We start from the raw sequence: 19061 nt of genomic DNA on the forward strand, positions 1-19061 counted from the left end.
TATATCTCAAATTTAATTCAATATGTTTTTCGCTAATGTCACTCACTAACTAGCCTGTAAACGAACTGACCGAATAATGTTCGTTTTAAACCTAAAGGACCAGTTCACGAACATTTAGAACATAATTGAACTAACATAAACAACAGATGAACAAGTCTAATGCATCACATTCACATATAATAAACAAACATAAACAAGCGTAAATAAATGAACCAAACTGAATGAACATTTCACGAATATAAATTCATGAACAAAACGTGTGTTCATGTTTGTTCGTCTAAATAAACGAACAAAATTTGTTCATGTTTGTTCGTTTAATTAAATAAACGAACCAACAGTTCATGAACATTCGATTCAGTTACAGGCCTAGTCACCAGTGATTTGGAACCAATTCCAAAGTGGTGATTATTGCATGAACTTTGTATGAAAACAACCAATTAATTGTTTAATTGTAACAGACACTAGCCAATCAATGTGGATGAATGTACCAGTAGCGATTTTACTAGTATCCGGTGTTCATATTGTAATAAGAGAAGTTGAATTCCAATGGAAGATTAAGAAACCTAACAGACAATCATACTTAGCATATCTAGAGAGAAAACAGTTATCTGTTAAAGATTCTCGTCTTACTACATTGCCTCCGAAACCTACTTGGAAGAAGAAGATTGATTCTCCAGTAGTTGAGGCTGCAATGGATGAGTTTGTTAGTAAGCTTTTACAAGAATTTGTGGTTGATTCGTGGTATTCGGGTATAACACCTGATAAAGAAGCACCACAGCTTTTACATGCGGTTCTGATGGATGTTCTTGCTGAATTTTCTGCACGAGTTAAAGACATTAACCTTGTTGACTTGCTAACCAGGTTAGTATTGTTAGAAAGTGCTAATGTAATATCATAACAACATACTTATTTAACGGTAATTATAACTATTTATCAAAAGTTTATTTGATATGGAACATATAAATGTGAAACTTCTAGTGATTTGTGTTTTGAAACATTAACATTGTTAAATGTAGAATGATGATCTTTTAGATGGATATGTATGAAATTATTTATTTTTTAGAACAGATTATTTTGGTAGTTTAGTGATAAGCCACCTCATAAGAAAATGTGCGGGCACGTGAGCAAGAAAGTGAATCGTGACATGATCAGTCGATCACAAATTGTTTCAGGGATGTAGTTGATTTAATAGGGGATCATTTAGAGGTTTTTAGAAAGAACCAAGCTGCAATTGGGAGGGAGGTTATGGTGACATTATCTTCTGAAGAACGTGATGAACGATTAAAACACCATCTAATGGCTTCTAAAGAGCTTCATCCAGCTTTAATATCTTCAGAGAGTGAGTACAAGGTGTGAGTGGAGAGTTTTATTATATAAAATAACTAATATCTGTAACTAACACTTTGTGAAGTTATCTAATGTTGCTTAATTTTGTAGTATCTTAAACGGATTATAGGGGCGCTTTTGAGTGCAGTTCTTAGACCACGAGAAGCGCATTGTTCTGTTGTTCGGTGCATTGCACGTGAGATCTTAACGTGTTTGGTAATCGAACCAGCAATGAGATTTGCATGCCCCGGGTGAGTTTCAAGAGACAAAAGTAGTTATTATAAAATTATATAAGATATGATTTTGTGTAATTTATGCATACTCTTTTGACAGGCGTATCAACGAGTTGATTGAGGCTATTTTTCTTGCCAACAATACCAAAGAAGGAAAGGATGCAGGTGGTTATCATAATCAGTCAACTAATGTAACGGGTCAAAGTCAAACCCCGAGACAAGAAAAAAGTCAAGATTCGGCTTTTATGAAAAACGAGTCTTCTAGTAGTCAAAAGAATGATACACCTAAAGACCAAAAGGAACCGGCTTTAAACCCACGCGCGCCCATGGTTTCTGGTCCGGTTCAAGATGAAACGTTGAACCAACCGACCTCTGCGTGGGCCTGGGTTCTTGAGGCTGCAACGCAAAGAAGAACTGAAGTTCTTCATCCTGAGAATCTTGAAAATATGTGGGCCAGAGGAAGAAACTATAATAAAAAGAGATGTCATAAGAAAACGGAAGGTTCCGGAAAAAATGAAAATTTTAATGATCAAACTCAAACAACAGAGCAAAATGTTGATGGAGTTTTGAGTGATCAAAGCAAGACGTCGGAGCTTTCTGATTTAGTCGATGAAAATAATTCTAATAATGTTGTTGGAAGTAAATCTAAATTGGAAACATCAAATAGTGTTGCTGACTTAAACATTCAAAATCAAGTTGGTGGACCAATAATATCAGAGTTTTATAGTGCGGATGTTGGCCGAGATAATGATGTAAAGAAGATTAAAACTGTTTCGGATAAAGTAACACGTACTGAAAGGTCTGTTCCAAAGCTCAGTTGTCGGGTAAGATTATTTTTAAGAACTTTAAATTCAATGCATACTTTTTGTACATCCGAGTCACTCAAATATGCTTCTGTATCACCTTGGTTCATTTTGTAACACTTAAGTTCAAAATTATGTATAATTAATCCAACATTTTTGTATACAAGTTTACTTTTTTATAAAAGTTGTCATTTTTAAAAGCTGGTTTTAGACCTACAAAATGACCCAAATGGGACAGAAGACTATCTTTTAACGCATATGTTAAAAGAAGCAAAACTCTGAATTCAAATTATTATTATTGTTTATAAATTTGTATTGTTATTGAGGCTATGTTTGTTTTACAGGTTCTAGGAGCATACTTTGAAAATGACTCAAAATCATTTGCAGTTTATTCGATTGCGGTTATGAATGCTGAAAACAAGACTTGGTTTGTGGAAAGAAGGTCTTGTTTATGACTTTCTGGTCTTTTTAAAATCATCTGCGGTTTATTCGATTGTGGTTACAAATAATCATTTTTTCTATCCTCACTTGGTGAGCAGATACAGGAATTTTGATAGACTGCATCGAAATTTAAAAGACGTTCCTAATTATACGCTAAATTTGCCTCCTAAAAGAATATTCTCATCTAGCACAGAGGATGCATTTGTATATCAACGTTGTATACAACTTGATAAATATCTTCAAGTACAGTCCTAAATTTTACTAATTTTTAAAATCTTAATCTTTTGATTCAAGATTAATTTTTCTGTAATGTTTTATAGGATCTTTTGTCTATACCCAATATTTTTGAGCAAAATGAAGTATGGGACTTTTTGAGTATGACTTCAAAGGTATGCATTTACTTACGTAGTTACGCTAATATTAAATATCACTACTTTCAAATAATATCACCGTTTTAAGGTTATGCTCCTCTGTAGAGTTACTCTTTTGGAAGGCCGGCAACAGATGTGAGACCCTTAGCAGGTATATTGTTATATCCTAAAGTGCTTATATTAAATACAGTTATTACTATTTAGTGACATATGACTTTTTTGATCAACAGTCAATGTGGATGATGCTGTAAACCAATTTAAAGGTGGTTTAAAGAGAAAAGTTGTGGGCCGGTATTCGCCATCTGAATGCTCATCTCCAGTTGTTAGAAGAAACGTGTCGTTGAAAACTGATTCTGGTACAAAGAGAACTACCTCATATATGGCTAACAGTTTTTCTGACATTGAGGAAGGTGAAAAAGAGAGATTAGTTAATCATGAGGAAAAAGTGGGACCTGCTGCACAGGCTAGCGAGCCGATTTTAGAAAAAAATGATGAACAAAATAGAATTAATACGGAGGTTCGGTCTGAAATACTCAATCTTGCTGCAACTATAACTTCAATTACTAAAGAAGATCCACTTGGTGTGCCTGCAGAGGTAAATTTATTGTTCACTGGAATAAGTGTTGTGTGATTTTCATTAAAATCTACTATTTATTTATGCAGTGGAGTCCACCAAATGTAAGTGTTCCCTTGCTAAATTTAGTGGACAAGATATTTCAACTCAACAAACGCGGCTGGTTAAGGTTTATGCTATTATCAACTTATTTTGTTACATCATTTGGTTTATTTAGATATAGTAATTATTAGATAGAAAATATTAGTTAGAGCTGACTATAGTTATCTTTACCAAAATTAGGAGATATGATTTGATATTTTGATTATGTTTCATTTGTAATCATCATTAAAGTTGATTCGGCATGTAAATGAACCGAACGAAGACGAACATGGGCATGTTTGTGTTTCTTCATTTAACTTAAACCAAACACGAACATGAACATCTAATCGAATGGTTCTTCTTGTTCATGTCTGTTCGTTGAGAAAATGAACATATTCGTGTTTGTTTATATTCGTTTGTTAACATTCTAAATGAACAATTCATGAACATAAACGGACACAAAAGACCATAAACGAACATAAATGGACAAATACAAACAAACATATATGAACAAATACAAATGAACATATATAAACGAAGAACACCAATTAAAGTCTAATATATAAAGTATCCAATAATGTCAAAAGTTAACAAACACATCTAAATTAAAGTCTATTCCATAATTTCCATTATAATTTTAAAGCCAAGGCAAAGTTAAACGGACATAAATAAACGACCATATAAGAAAGACATAAACCTACAGACATAAACAAACCTAAATAAACCAACATAAATGAACTTTCTGTCTAATGGTTCACTGAACATTCGGTTCATCATATAGATGATTAATAATACATGATACAGTTAATATTTATGTATGCAGACGACAGGTATTTTGGTTTTCAAAGCAAATATTACAACTAATGATGGAAGATGCTATTGATGACTGGCTTGTAAGGCAAATTCATTGGCTCAGGAAAGATAATGTTGTTGCTCAAGGAATTCATTTGGTCAAAGATGTAATATTATGCTAAGTTCTTCATACATTTAAAATATTCTATGTGAAAACCTGATTTAAAATGTTGACTTTTGCTAGATCCTGTGGCCTGAAGGCACATTTTTTCTAAAAGTAAACACGGGTCAAACGGATTCTTCGCAGTCAAATGAAGGATCTTGCAGAACTCCATCTGGAAATAGAAATAATAATAAACAAGGATCTTTTGAGGAGCAGCTTGAAGCTGCAAGGAGAGCTAGTGACATCAAGAAATTGATTTTTAGTAAGTATTTACTGTTTTTCATTTTATTTGTTGTTATACTTATTTTTTTCAGCAAACATGATGGTCTTTGTATTTTATATATTTTAGAAGGAGCACCGACTACATTAGTCAGCTTGATTGGACGCAAGCAGTATAAGCGAAGTGCGAAAGACATATACTATTTTCTTCAGGTAAATGCACACTCGTCAAGAATACAAGTGGCAAGAATAACAAGATGGATGGATTGGGTGGGTTGGGTAATATGTCAAAACGGACATTGTTGAAACGGGCTTTGGGATGGCCCATAAACAAGTTTATGTCCGATTTATTTAAAAAAATATAAACAGTTGATGTGTTATATATGATTATGCAAACACTGTTTAAATGGGTCAATTACACCAAATCTATAAGTTATCACCTTCAAATGGGCTAAAATCAATAATGTGTTAACACGTTTAAGTGGGTCAATTACAAAAATAGTATGGTTTTTCAATCAAATTAGATTTTCTTAATGATGAGGTTTGGAGTTTAATAGAGAAAATCATGAAAGTAGTCATTTTATAAATGTTTTATACATCTATAGTCATGTCCGACTTAGAGCATTCCCAATGGATTCTTCATATCCATCTTCATTTCTAAAATTTAGAAAAAACATCCAAAAAAAAACTCCAATCCATTCTCTATCTCCAAACTCCATCTCTAAATTTTAGTGAAATTATATAAGAAGCCTTCAAATTTAGAGTGTTTCACAATACTCCATTTGCATCTACCTTTCTATAAATTTATATTAGAAATCATTTTATATTGAAAGTTATAATAAGACAAAGGAATATAGAGATGGTAATGGAGAATGGGCTGGGGGATGTTATTAGAAAATGATGTATAAATTAAAGAAATTATGTTTTTTAGTTAAATTTTAAAGATGGAGATAGAGAACCCATTGGGAATGCTCTTAAATGTGCAGAAGTTTCAAAACCTCTGTCAAATTTTCAAAAGTGCAACTAAAATGTTGCATACACGTCAATGGAAAATAGGATGTACGAATGAAATAGGATACATGACTCATTCTTGTGTATGGTCTATGGGGAGACGAAAAGATTTTTAATAGATACACGAGTTTAAGTTAGATACTCGAATATGATTTGTATTACATTTATTTTTGGTTTGTTTTCCTTGTAGCATGAGCCGCATACATATGTAGTCAAGAGCCGAGTGTCTTTCTGAAAGCCACCTCTCTATCCCGTTGGATAGAGGTACGGTGTGCCTACATCTCACCCTCCCGAGACCCTACTTATAGCTTTGCTATTGTTGGGACTCTACTGGGTACGATTGATTGATTGATTGATTGATTGATTGATTTTCCTTGTAGCATGTGATAATTGAGTAAAAGTATATATATATATGAAAGTATCAATTTTTATAAATTAATATTACCTGAAAAATTCACATAATAATTATTCAGGACACATAAACTACTCATTTATGAGGAGTTTCTAAAATAACACCCTAAAATGGTAAGTATTAGTTTATAAATTAATTAATAACTCACCAAATTAATAGTTCTTGTCGCTCCCAGCATTATTAATTTATAGAGATATAACTGTATATGAATTTTCTTCTTTAAAAGTACACTTTGGTTTCTTTCAACATGTTCGGCCCATCTGACTTGTCCCCGTTTTTGGTGTTATTTTATTCATCAGTTTGACTCGTTTGAGATCAAATGTAACCAAATCGACTCATTTATAAGTAAATGGGTCGAAATTGTCATCGTTAAGTGAGTAGGGTCCATTTATTTCATTAAACTTAGAAAAAAAATGAAATATTGACTTTTGATTCTAAAATTTGCAGTCTGCTGTGTGTTTGAAGCAACTCGGGTACGGTGTACTTGAACTTGCACTCCTAGCGGTTTTTCCGGAGCTGCAAGGCATCATATTAAATGTTCATGAGAAGAAAAAAGAGCAGGTGGTATAGACATGCTCACTAATTTGATAAGATTTTTGATGTTTAGATTGACAAGTATTGTTTCATTCTTTTATTGTTATGTAATTGGGTCAAAATCATTTTTTATCATATTCTAACTGAACAATTTTACAAAGAGAGAAGGGTAGCAAGACTCTGTATAGATGATCACATGTTATAATATAATCACTCTTGCACCATTTACACTTAAGTTTTGCTTTTTGGAAGCCTTTTGCATCATTTCAAGTTGTTTTACATCCTCTTTCAACTAGCAAGAATATGTATTGATATGCTCACATGATATTGAATGTTGCACCATTAACAATAAAGTTTTTGTTTTTAGGAAGCCTTTTGCATTATTAAGATTTAACACAAGCATTTCTGTATTTATCTGCAACAATCATTTGTGTAATTTGCTTAGGGGTGTTTGGTAGCATCTTAACAGTCATTAAGAGGCTACCTCTTTAAGTCATTAAGAGGTAGCCTCTTAATGACTGTTAAGAGGCTACCAGATAGCCTCTTAGACTATTTGTAGCAGACACCATATTAGGCGCTGGAGAGAAGGTGATAGAAACCGAAAATCTAAATTATTGGAACTAAGATAAATAGCCACATTCGAGATAGGCTTGATCTCCAATTACAAGGATTAAAACCCCAATTTTATAACATAAACAAAGGCATCCTCAAATAAACAATGAATGTGTTATAAATACTAATCCTAACTAACGGTTATTGAACATAACCGCTCTACTAATCCTAACTAACGGTTATTGAACATAGACGCCAAAGACGAGCACGAAAGACACATTTGGCCTAAACTTTAACCGAAGGAAGATCGTTGAGGTGTGGGGACAATTTAAAACCAACCAATCAAACATTTTATTTCTATTTCTCTTTTTTGTTGTTTAACTTGTTTATAGTTAAAACCCGTACACCCTTATGAAATAGTGGTTTAGTTAAAGTCTCATTGTCTACGTGATATTAATACCAACGTGTATTTAAAACCACTATACATAATACCAACGTGTATTTAAAACCACTATACATAGCCTCTAATTGAAATAAAACCTAAGAATGGAGAAAATCCTCAATCAATTCAACACTTGATTGGTTGTGCAAGTTATATGAGTTTATTGATCATAATTAATTAATTACTACATAGGATCTTCTTGTTTGAGCTACAACATATGTGAAAATTGTGCTAGAGCTCATCATGGTGTTAAGATTGACAAAATGGAGCTTAACAGATGTGCACCAAATCGATAGTGTTCTATATGTTATTACTTTCCTATATAAAAAAGTTATTTTATGGGTTCCCATGATTCACATGCAATAAGTCGTCAACTTAACTCTTTAAAAAATATCGTAAATAAGTTTATATTTTATGTCCATATTTTCCATGTTCATAGTTTAAATACGCATAATTATTTAATATTATCAGAAGATAAGGCATGTACATAGTTAATAGTTTAGAGTCAATCTTGTTTAGCCGTACATCTTCCATGCAATTTCCTATATCACACGTCTAATCCCAATAATTGAGACACATAATCCTCACATATATTATATGACCCTTCAATGGTTCCAAAAGCCATATTAAACCTACTTCATTCCTTCCCCTTTCATCAACACACACTATATATATACACACACACATGTATTGATACAAACACACTATATACATATTGCATACATATATAACAAGCATAAAGAGAAAACAAAGAGATGGTTGAGAAATTTGATATTTGTATCAACATTTTGAAGACAGGGTTTGAGTTTGTGATGGTGTTCTTGGGAGACTTTTGCAATTCATCAAACCAACCAACAAAACATTCCATGCACTCCTCAAACCCCCTTCATTGGCCTTCTTCCTTGACATATTTGTTGTTCATTCATATACTTTAATTTGTTAATATTTTGTTGTTTGTTTGTGAATTTTGTTGTGAAGTCAATATACAAGTTGTATACGAAGTTGTAATGTCGATGGAGTATTCCTTTCATCGTTTGGGATATGATACAAATAGATTAGGAAAACGTTTACTGCATTGTCTGTTATTATAACTTCGGTTTATTATTATAACTTGCTTTTGATCATATCATTCTGTTGCACAACTCTTGGTGTTGGTGTTTACATTGTGGTCATAAACGCGTTTTTTGCATTTGATTACAGTAAATCGGGATTAGATTATATGTATTTCTACAAATCTGGTCTCTTTTACCTTTTTTTCATATTACATGTACGATATTGATTAGAATTTTTTTATTTTAAGTTAATTTCTTATTGAAATTAAAAATAACAGTTTCTAGCTTAAAAAACAGCGTTTAGTTATAAATTAAATTATAACCGTCAGTAACTACAGAATGGGCATTTGGTCCAGTGGTATGATTCTCGCTTTGGGTGCGAGAGGTCCTGAGTTCAATTCTCGTAATGCCCCGAATTTTTGTTTTCTATTTGCTCTTCATGGAAATTAGCACAACAAAAGTAACTAAATTCAGTTCAAGTTCATTTAAACAACCGAGTTGAGTGAATCAGTTCGAACTGTACAGAAACAGTACTGTAAATTTGAACTTTTTGTTATTTTATTTGGCTTCGATAAACAAAACATAAATATTATAATCAAAGTAAAAAAAAACTAAAAACACGAGTTTAATTTATCAGGCTACTAGTTGGCTCAAGTTGAATACGAGCTGGGTTGCCAACTTACATAGACATCGTTATATTATTGACCTGATCAAGTTGACAGTGGTTCGGTTCGTATTCGAATTAGATCCAGGTCAGCATGACTCTCGAGAACCTCGTCTATGTCATCACCAATGTCCAACAAAATTTTATTAAAAGATACTAGCAAGAAGCTAGACACGTCAATACATATACCCAACAAAAAAGCACACAAAAGACCACTAAGCTACTACTACACGACCCAAACAATATAGGGAACCAACACCCATTTTTTCCACCTGAAATCTACACTAATCCTTCTAAAACAACCCAACATTTCGCGATCAAATGTTAACACAATGAAAATGTACCTAACACCTTTATTTCTTCCACCAATCTAGGTAAGTGGACCGGAACCCCACTATGGACCAAATTAGTTAATTAAAAGAAGTTTTAAATAGTGAATTAAACAAAAAGTGTTTACGGGTCAACCCAATTTAGACTGACCAAGACCAGTTCAACGTGTTCTAGAAGATACATGTTACTTATATGGTCATGCAAAAAATTACCTTGCCATCATGTTCTTTCTTAAGCCAAGACTTCTAGACACAGTAGATTTTGGTTGTGAATGGAGCGCCGAGGGCTAACCAAAATAATCCATGATTTGAACTATTAGTTGTATATACATATTATTTACTAGTTTGTAGTTTATGGCACGGGCCTAAGGAGAGTAGCAGTGGTGCAAAATGGGCCTAATCATAGAGAACGTCCATACAACTTTGTTTTAGAATGAAGGCAGCATAATTAAAAACAAAAACATGAAGCTAGCAAAGGTGAGGTGTCAAAGACATAAAATCTTTGAAGCCTGACCAACTAAACTAAATTTAAAATACGGACCGTAAAATAAAACATATAATTTGTTTCACAGTTATTAAACCATACAGTAAACATACAAATTAGTTTTAGTGGTGTTTGTGAAATTGCGAGAGTTTATAGACTTTTGACTTTTTATTGGAATCCTGAAAAGAATAGACTGAAAAGTATAAAGAAACAATGCAGAAGGTGACAAGGTTAACTTTGGTTGAAAATTGACAAAAGAAAACTACAAAAGTGAATAGTGGATCAAGAAATGAAAAGTTTGTTGAGAAGGTAGTTTTGTCGGCAAATTTTTTAAGTTAAAGGGGGATATAGCATAATTTATATTAAACCCATGGTTTTTATTTAATTTCACACATAGATATTACATCAACATAGCAGGTAGGCGGGCAACAAGCTGCGCCGCCACCCCATGGTGTAAAGATAGGATGATAAGGTTATGCGTAGTGGGGCGATATTGGAGGGCGATAGGGGGCGATAAAATAGAGGAACACCCCCCCCCCCCCCCCGGCGATAATAGAGGCGATAGGATGGGGAGGGGGGGTAACCTACTTGATAGAGACACTTGCTTCTTAGATAAGAGCTCCCAGATTCAAACCCGGGTAAATGCGCAGTCTAATATTATTAGTGTAGAATAAAGTATGTGTAATATTTGTCGTTAAAAAAATGAGTAGCTTTTTAATGGCAAATCCATTTGTCGATACAAAGTTATAGATGACATACGGATTCCTATGGATTCTCAATTGCCAAAAGTTGTTTTCTATATATTGGAGTTAAGGATTATTAGTGATGTTCTGATGAACTTTTTTTCTTTTTTGGTCCTGTCTAACTTTTTACTGGTTTTTGATGAGTTTTACTTAGGAGTCCCGTTGTTGATGTAAAAAGTAAAAACTGCTTTTCATTTTTATTTTTATTTTGCGTTGTGAGTAGTTGAAGAAAACAAAGATGATGGATTTGTTCCTTTTGTGCAATAAGTGGTCAGGGACGCCAACTGATGATGGATGCATTAGATTCCCTGTGTTCAGTCTTCCGAAAGATACGTTACTATAGCACTCTTTCTTTTTAGATAGATTAGTACGACCCGAAAAGAATTCAAATTATGTATGATAAATTTAATTTTAATTTTTGATAAAATAAAACTACTATTTGATTTATCATTGTTACAACAAACCTCTTTACCCCCACCCCCCTTTACCACTAGGCCAAAGAAGCAAGTAAAGCCTAAGTGGCATTTGTCATTTTGTTTACATTTTATAGTTTTTTTCCTAATTTATATGGCTTTAAAAATTAAGTTTAACTAGGTGCTATTACACATGCCGTTACCGCGGGAAGCCAATGAGATTTTGGTTGGTTTCGTTTAAGTTTGATAATTGTTAGTGAAATTAATTATTATTAATCTTTGAACTAAGGTCTCAACCTTTTCAAGTATTTACATCACATCTAATCACTTCACCAAATTGTTTCATTGTTATCAATCAGTTTTCATGTATGTATATATGTAAAAGTTGCTGATAGTAATAGCATAAACTCCTAGATTGCAAAACTAATAGGTGTTATATTGTGTCTTCAGATATGGTAATAGAGAGATCATTATGAATTAGGTCGTGCATTGCAATTTGTTGGAATTTGACGTTCAATAGATTGTGATTCAAGCTTAGAGAAATTATTTGGTCGGTTTTAATCTTGCATTACCATTTGAAGCAGTGAGGACTGGCCAGATGTTTCTTCTAGTGCGATTTTCATTTGAGTGTTCATATAACTACCGGTCATAGGTTATACATGAATCGGTCAAGATAAACCCTTTTTTTCAGCAATATACATTTTCAATGTTGTATTGGATGAAAATGTAAAGGATTTATATTTTCTTACTTCAAATTTTTATGGCTTTAAAGCCGTAATATCTTTATTGTTGTTGATTATCAGTATACAAGTAATTTTACAGGAATTTAATCATTTATACATATGACCAAAAGAAATGATAAGAAAACATAAATGAGGGTAACAAATAAAAATGGTAATATTTAGTATCTCAATCCATAATCTTTTAGATGTTTTCATATTTTTAAAAGGTATTTATCTTCAAAGATATTTCATATGATATCCTGGTGATTATATAGTGTAACATACAATAAAAAATTTTATTGTTCAAGTGCAATATGATGTGGGTTATGATGTATTTATCTTAGAAATCTAGAAAATGTTGGTTAAAAAATGTTTTATAAGATGTATTGTAGGTGTAAGAACTATTTTGCTAATAATTTTAGATAATACTGTTTAAAAAAATATAGAAAATATTGTTAAAATATGCTTTATAATATGTATTGTAAGTATAAAAACTATTTTACTATAATTCTAGAAAATAACTTATATATTTCAATTCTTGGACACTTTCTTACCTTTGTATTCATTTTAAATATTCAAATAGTTTAGGAACACATATGTTTTAAAAGTAATAGAGAGAGATCATATATAAAAATCATTAGGAGGGCTATAAAAACTTGAATACAAACAAAAAGTCAAAAAACACATTTACTTGAATTGATTTCTTGTACCACTAGCTTCATTGCGGTCTTTAAAGTTCAAATAAACAATAAGAGTATTCATGTATCTTTATCGAAGCAGCATGTGATCATAAACAAAAAGCAGAACACAAAAGTCTCAAATTAGACCATTTGCTGTCTTTCACTCTTGAATCAAGAAATAAACTTTTGCACACCCCCAAAATGCCACCATTCATATTGTACCATAAAATGTCCTTTAGATGCTCAACTTCACTTTTCTTGGGTCCCCTACCCCTATGACCAACCTCTCAACCTCACACATTAATTTTGAAATATTTTTGCAAATTCAGTTAGCATTCTGATTCTCTTCTCTTATTTTTGAAATTTTTTTTCACACACAAATGTGAAAATTATTGTTCTTGATTTTACACACACTTCAAAACCCACTTAGATTTTACACTCATTGTGAAGTTTTTAAATCTGGGTTTCTTGATTCACCTTTTTTTGCATCTGGGTTTTTTAAAAGATTCTTGAAGACCCAAAATTTAGGGTTTTTGAATCTTGATTTCACCTCAAATTACTGGGTTTTTAGCAAGATTCTTGAAAACCCACTTTAATTTTCTTGATTTTTCGCATAAAGTCTACTTTTTTCTTAAAATCACACACCCAGTTTAAAGTTTTTGAATCTGGGGTTTAACAAAATCTTTAAAAACCCATCTTTATTTTCTTGAAATTGAATCAAAATGTCAACAACTCCGGCAGTTGATCCGACACAACAACCACCGCCATTCCCGCCGATCATCCAAGAACACGCGTACAAACCCCATTCGGGTCACGGGTCAGTGGGCCCCGTGATCGGCGTTGTTGCGGTGATAATGGTACTGTGTGCGGTGGCGGTGGTGATCGGGAGGCTTTGTTCTGGGCGGCGCGTGATGGGTCACGTGCAATATGACTTTGAAGGGTGGATGGAGAGCAAATGCTCCACGTGCATTGATGGTAGGATTGTCGCTCCGCCGCGGAGGGATACGGTGCCGGTGGTGGTGGTGGAGAGTGGTCGGAGCAATGTGTCGTTGAGTGAAGCTGCCGTCGTGGATCCGCCGGAAGTTCCGGCTGACGGAATGCAACCGGAAGTGGAAGAAACGTTGAATCGTCAACAGGCTGAAGAACAACGTAATGTACATGAGAATTGAGATGGTGGTTTTAATTGTATGATTTTGTTGGAATTTTAATTTGATTGTTGGGCAAATGGTAACTTTATTTATTTATTATTATTGTTGTTACTAAAATTAAATTATTTATTTTTAACTGGTATTTGGATCACTAACGAGTCAAACACTCACCCATCCCTATTAAATATATGTTGTGTTTATGAGTTTTAATTAAGGAAAGAAAGAGAGAAAACAAAGGATAGGAAAAATTGATTGTGTTTTTGAGTTTGGGAAAAAACTTGGAAGGAAAGAAAAGGTAAGAGGAAAATGAGAAATCAAAAGAAAAAACATAATAAATAACTGTAATTTTCTTTCCTTTCTTTTCAGTTAGGCTGAGGGGTGTGGAGCGCTAGAGGGGGCGCGTGAGCCCATCCGCTCGCGCCCCGGGGCGCGACCACCACACCACCGAGGCGCGAGAGGGGCGCGAGCACGAAAAAAGAGGCGGGCGCAAGGGTGATCGCGGCTGGAAATGGGCGTAAAGTGGGCATTGGGAAGCGTGCATGACCGTTGGGGCTTTATAAATTGAGCCGTTGGCTCTTAAAGTTTATTAAAAAAAAAAAATTGGACCACCTCGATGTTTATGTTGTGCTTTAATAGGACCATGGTGCAAGAGTGCTGGCAAGTGAATACGTGCGAAAATCATTTGGGTCCTAAAGAGTCTTGAGGAGTTCTTCAAAGGTTCACACGAAAATCGGATGGCGGGTGTTGCAGGTGTCGAATCTTCTCAGAAGGCACTTGGATGTGTTGATTCTGGATATTTTCAGCCTTGAACATGTGTATGGGTGGGTGTTCTTTAATTTGAGGGTTTGTGTGTGAGGAGAGAGGTGGCCGAAAAGGGATAGAGAACATACAGAAGTGTCTGGAATGAGAAATGGGATTGTATAGATGGGGTGTTTTGTATGGTAAGAAACCATAGGGAGAAGGAGATATATATAGAGAAAAGGAGCGTGGAATATCTTGTAAAGATTTGATAAGATTTGGTAAGATCAGATGAGATCCAGTTAAAAGATTTAGAGGGGTTTTCTTAATATTTTGAAGATTTCAAGTTAAGTGGTTGACTGATAGAATTAACTAAATATTTTATAAAAATAGAGAATTTATAAAAATAGAGAATTAACTAAATACATTTATAAAAAAATAAAAAAAAACCGCTCGCGCCCCCTCTCGCGCCCCTCCACACCATGTCCCGGGGCGCGAGCACCACTACCAACACCCATCTTATCAAGTTTCTCTCTCTGCCACACGTCATAATATTATTGGCTGGCGCCCCCACTCGCGCCCCCCACACCCCTCAGCCTTATGAAGAGAAAGAGAGAGAAACAAAAAAAATAGGTTAATTGTGTTCTTAGTTTTTTTAGTGGAGAAAGGAAGAAAACGATAAAAATTGTGTGTTTTCTAATTTCATTTAAGGAAGTAAAAGTAAGTAAAGTGATGGTTTTAAAGAGTAAATTGGGGAGAAAGTGTTTCATTCTAATTTGGAAGAAATTGAAAGGAAAGAAAGTTAGTAAAAAGAAAGAAAAGAATTCATTTCTTAATTTAATAATCCCGAAAACACGGTGAAACTAGAGAACATCCTTTTTGATGTTTCCTTCATTTTCTTTCTTAACTGAAGCTCGAGAATATAACCATATTTTCAATCCCCCTTGCTTTCCTTTCCTCCCTTAGATGCAACTCGAGAACACACTAAGTGAGAAAACCCCTGATGATGGTTTGACAAAAAACTAATTTTACACGGATAAATTGAGTACATTAACACTTACTTCACGGTATATATGTTTTTTAAATTTAAGGGTTGTGTTGTTTATATAGTTCTCTCTAAATGATCATGCAGTACAACATTTTAATTCAAAGTATTTAAATTTTATTTGTCTTATATTTTGTTAGTTAAGATTTTAAATATTTAATTCACATTATCTTAGTCTAGTTTGTGATATTAAGACACATTTTGTTTAATGTATACATAATTCAAAACATTAAGCACATTTTACAAGTAGAGGCAATTAAGACCAGTAAAACCGAATAAACAAGTTTCGATTAACACAAAACCAATTCAAACTGACCCATTCGCACGTCTAGTCCAGAAATATCAAATCTCCCAAAACCAAAACCGGTCCGCTAGTCTTTGTTAGTAAGTTTCAAGCCTAATTCGTTTTAGCCCTGTTTCAATTTTGGCCCAACAGTAGTAAGCCCACTTTTAATGAGTAGCAGCTAGGCAGATATCCAGCCATTTTCATGACCCAAAATTACAGCTTCTTAGTAACAACTAATAGCCTTAGCCTGACCGTTGTGGCCCGCCACCACAGCCGTAAGTGGCCTGGGCGCGAGTTCATTGTGTCATCATTGCATCCCACCACCTTGTAGTTTAGTCACTTGCGCTGTCGTTTTTGCCACCACCGTCACAAAGATGGTGACGATGATGGTGACGACAAAGGCGGGGGTGGTTGGGAGGCGTTGACAGGGATGACAATCGCGACAAGTTGAAAGATTCAAATTATTGGTTTGTCACTTAAATGGATCATAATTTATATTTCTTTAATGTATTCCAATTCCTTTCATTTTCAAAGTATTTGACAAATTTTGTTTCCAAATTCAGTTTCTTTGAAATAATTTTAGGAACTAAATATACTTAGTTATCTTGTAGTTAAAAGTGTAGAATCCAACTCATCACAAACAATTTCTTTGTGTTCCTTTAGTAAAAAAATGTAACAAATAACCTTTACACGTTTATAGAGTATCTTTTATACATGTTTATGAAAATTATTAATATTATTTTAATTTCTTTATGATTATGGTGATTCATATACAAGACAACAACCACATGGTGTCATATAGATAGTAGCCATCAAATTTTAATTAAAAAACTTTAAAATAATTGTCATTATATTAAAGATTAATAGATAAATAAATTTTAGTGATTACACCTAATCACACCATCATCTGCCGAAAGTTAAGAGTTATATTGAAACATATTGTAATTTTCTTATGGCATCACGAATAACGTTTTGAAGACAGAATGCTTCTTAAATCGAGATTGCTGATGGTCCACCCGTTCAACTAGTTTAACCGGCTACTTCAGACTGGAGTCAGTAGAGAAGGTAGGTTTCGTGGTTAGCTAACGGCCGCTTAAAACTAGCTAGTTTATTTGTGTCCTGGTCATTAGCTCTTAATGGAACCAACAATAATAATTTTAGCACTTTCCGGTTTAACCGGTCATGAACTTGTGAGTGTAGTTGAGAACTTAGTATGATAGTGTTACATAATAACACAACTCTTTCGTCCTTGAATCTGATTTTAAATACGTTAAATAATATGTTTTAAATGAACGAAAAAAATCAAAATAATCGTCAACGATAAGTGAAAACATACTTTAGAAATGATTAAGACATGATAAATTAAAAGGAAGACAACTATGGTTTCGACCATATTATTTTTCTATCGAAATTTGTCAAAGAAATACAACAAAACCTAAAAGTAGAATGGAAGTGTCCATAAAGGCACATATTATATCACGGCACATTGAGAATAAAAACACTCCATATGCAGGTAAATATATTACTTTAAATAAAATAAAATTATTATTTATAAAACTAAAAGTTAAGATAATCTGTTTTTTAAATATAAGTGTGCTATAAAGTTATTATATTTTAGGTCTATTTTAGATAAAGTTATCGGTTCTAACTTTGATGGAAAACCGGGTGAGGTCTTTGATAACGGGTCAAAGTCTTCTTTCTATGATTTCGTATGTGCCCTGTCTACAAGGGCGTAATATCTAGTCTATTTTGTCATTTAATTGCCATTGTATTTAAATAAATAAAGATACAGGCATGTTCTATTATTTATATCAAAACATTAACGTAACTATCTAGTTAACAGTCATGTTAGTCTATATTTATGTAAATTAAATAAAATTCTATGTTTCAAAAAATCATAAAAGAGATATGTGCGGTTATTACAAAAAGCATATGTTGACGTCAAGCCTTACACTAGAGTAAAGACTTGATGACCACAATTTGTGAAAGCAAACTATTAGAGGCAGGAAGATGGTTGACTGTTTGGTTTTGAAACCATTCAAGATTCCCGTATGCTACTATCAGTGATCCATGAAGTCATAGCACTAGAAAATCATAAACTCCCAGTGCTTTCACATAGGTATGTTTAGGGTCCTATGTGGATTTGTCCGCCCCTCAAAGACGTCGCCTCAAACAAACCTCCTCACTATGGCATTCGTCTGCCTTGCTCGTCCACCATGTTCGTATAGATATTTATGCCTCCCACAAACCAACCATGTGGCATTGTGGCCCTCCTCCCCCAAGCGCACACACAGACACGTGCACGCGTACACACACACATACACACACATATATAGAGGAAGGATTAAGAGATAACTAATAGAGAACTCGTAATAACTCGATCCAAACATGATTTTGTTGTAATATAAATATTCTCATTTCTTTTATTTTAAGGTTACTTTTCTAAAAAAAAGTAACAACATATAGTAAAAATAAAAGAAAATCAATCACGATATTTAACATATTACATGTGTATGTAATACATCAATATTTATTACATATAAGTAATATAACACTATTACATATATATGATATAACAAGATTACGTATACTTAATATATCAATGTCGTTATATTACATATAAATAATATAACACTATTACATAGTATTACATATATTAATATCGTGATCAAAAGTTTTTTTCCTGAAAAAAAAATTAGCAACATATAAAAAGGATGAAAGGGGAAAAAATAAAAAAGGTTTTTTTAGTTTTTCATGAGTTATTTATTAGTTGTCTAATTCTCTTTTGATCCCACCCTTGTAT

The 19061-nt window shown here is 33.3% G+C and overlaps 1 protein-coding gene across 1 annotated transcript; it reads left to right on the top strand.

Annotated features, from left to right (window-relative positions):
* The first annotated feature begins 1557 nt into the window (after nt 1-1557).
* LOC143609228 (uncharacterized) lies at nt 1558-4100 on the top strand. Its single transcript, XM_077084039.1, has 7 exons — nt 1558-1577; nt 1660-2383; nt 2707-2804; nt 2902-3007; nt 3124-3192; nt 3280-3325; nt 3405-4100. Exons 1-7 carry the CDS (start codon nt 1558-1560, stop codon nt 3803-3805), a joined length of 1464 nt encoding a protein of 487 aa, XP_076940154.1. The 3' UTR covers nt 3806-4100.
* The last annotated feature ends 14961 nt before the right edge of the window (nt 4101-19061 follow it).

The sequence above is a fragment of the Bidens hawaiensis genome, unplaced genomic scaffold (assembly GCF_021521415.1).
Source record: "Bidens hawaiensis isolate Kalapana, Puna unplaced genomic scaffold, B.hawaiensis_p1.1 tig00419516_1, whole genome shotgun sequence".
NCBI lineage: Eukaryota > Viridiplantae > Streptophyta > Magnoliopsida > Asterales > Asteraceae > Bidens > Bidens hawaiensis.

Excerpts from the sequence above, each read along its gene's own strand:
- LOC143609228 (XM_077084039.1), top strand. The coding sequence starts at position 1,558 with ATGAGATTTGCATGCCCCGG. Across the intron at positions 2,805-2,901 it reads ACTTGGTTTGTGGAAAGAAG|ATACAGGAATTTTGATAGAC; the intron begins GTCTTGTTTATG and ends CTTGGTGAGCAG. Across the intron at positions 3,008-3,123 it reads CTAGCACAGAGGATGCATTT|GATCTTTTGTCTATACCCAA; the intron begins GTATATCAACGT and ends AATGTTTTATAG.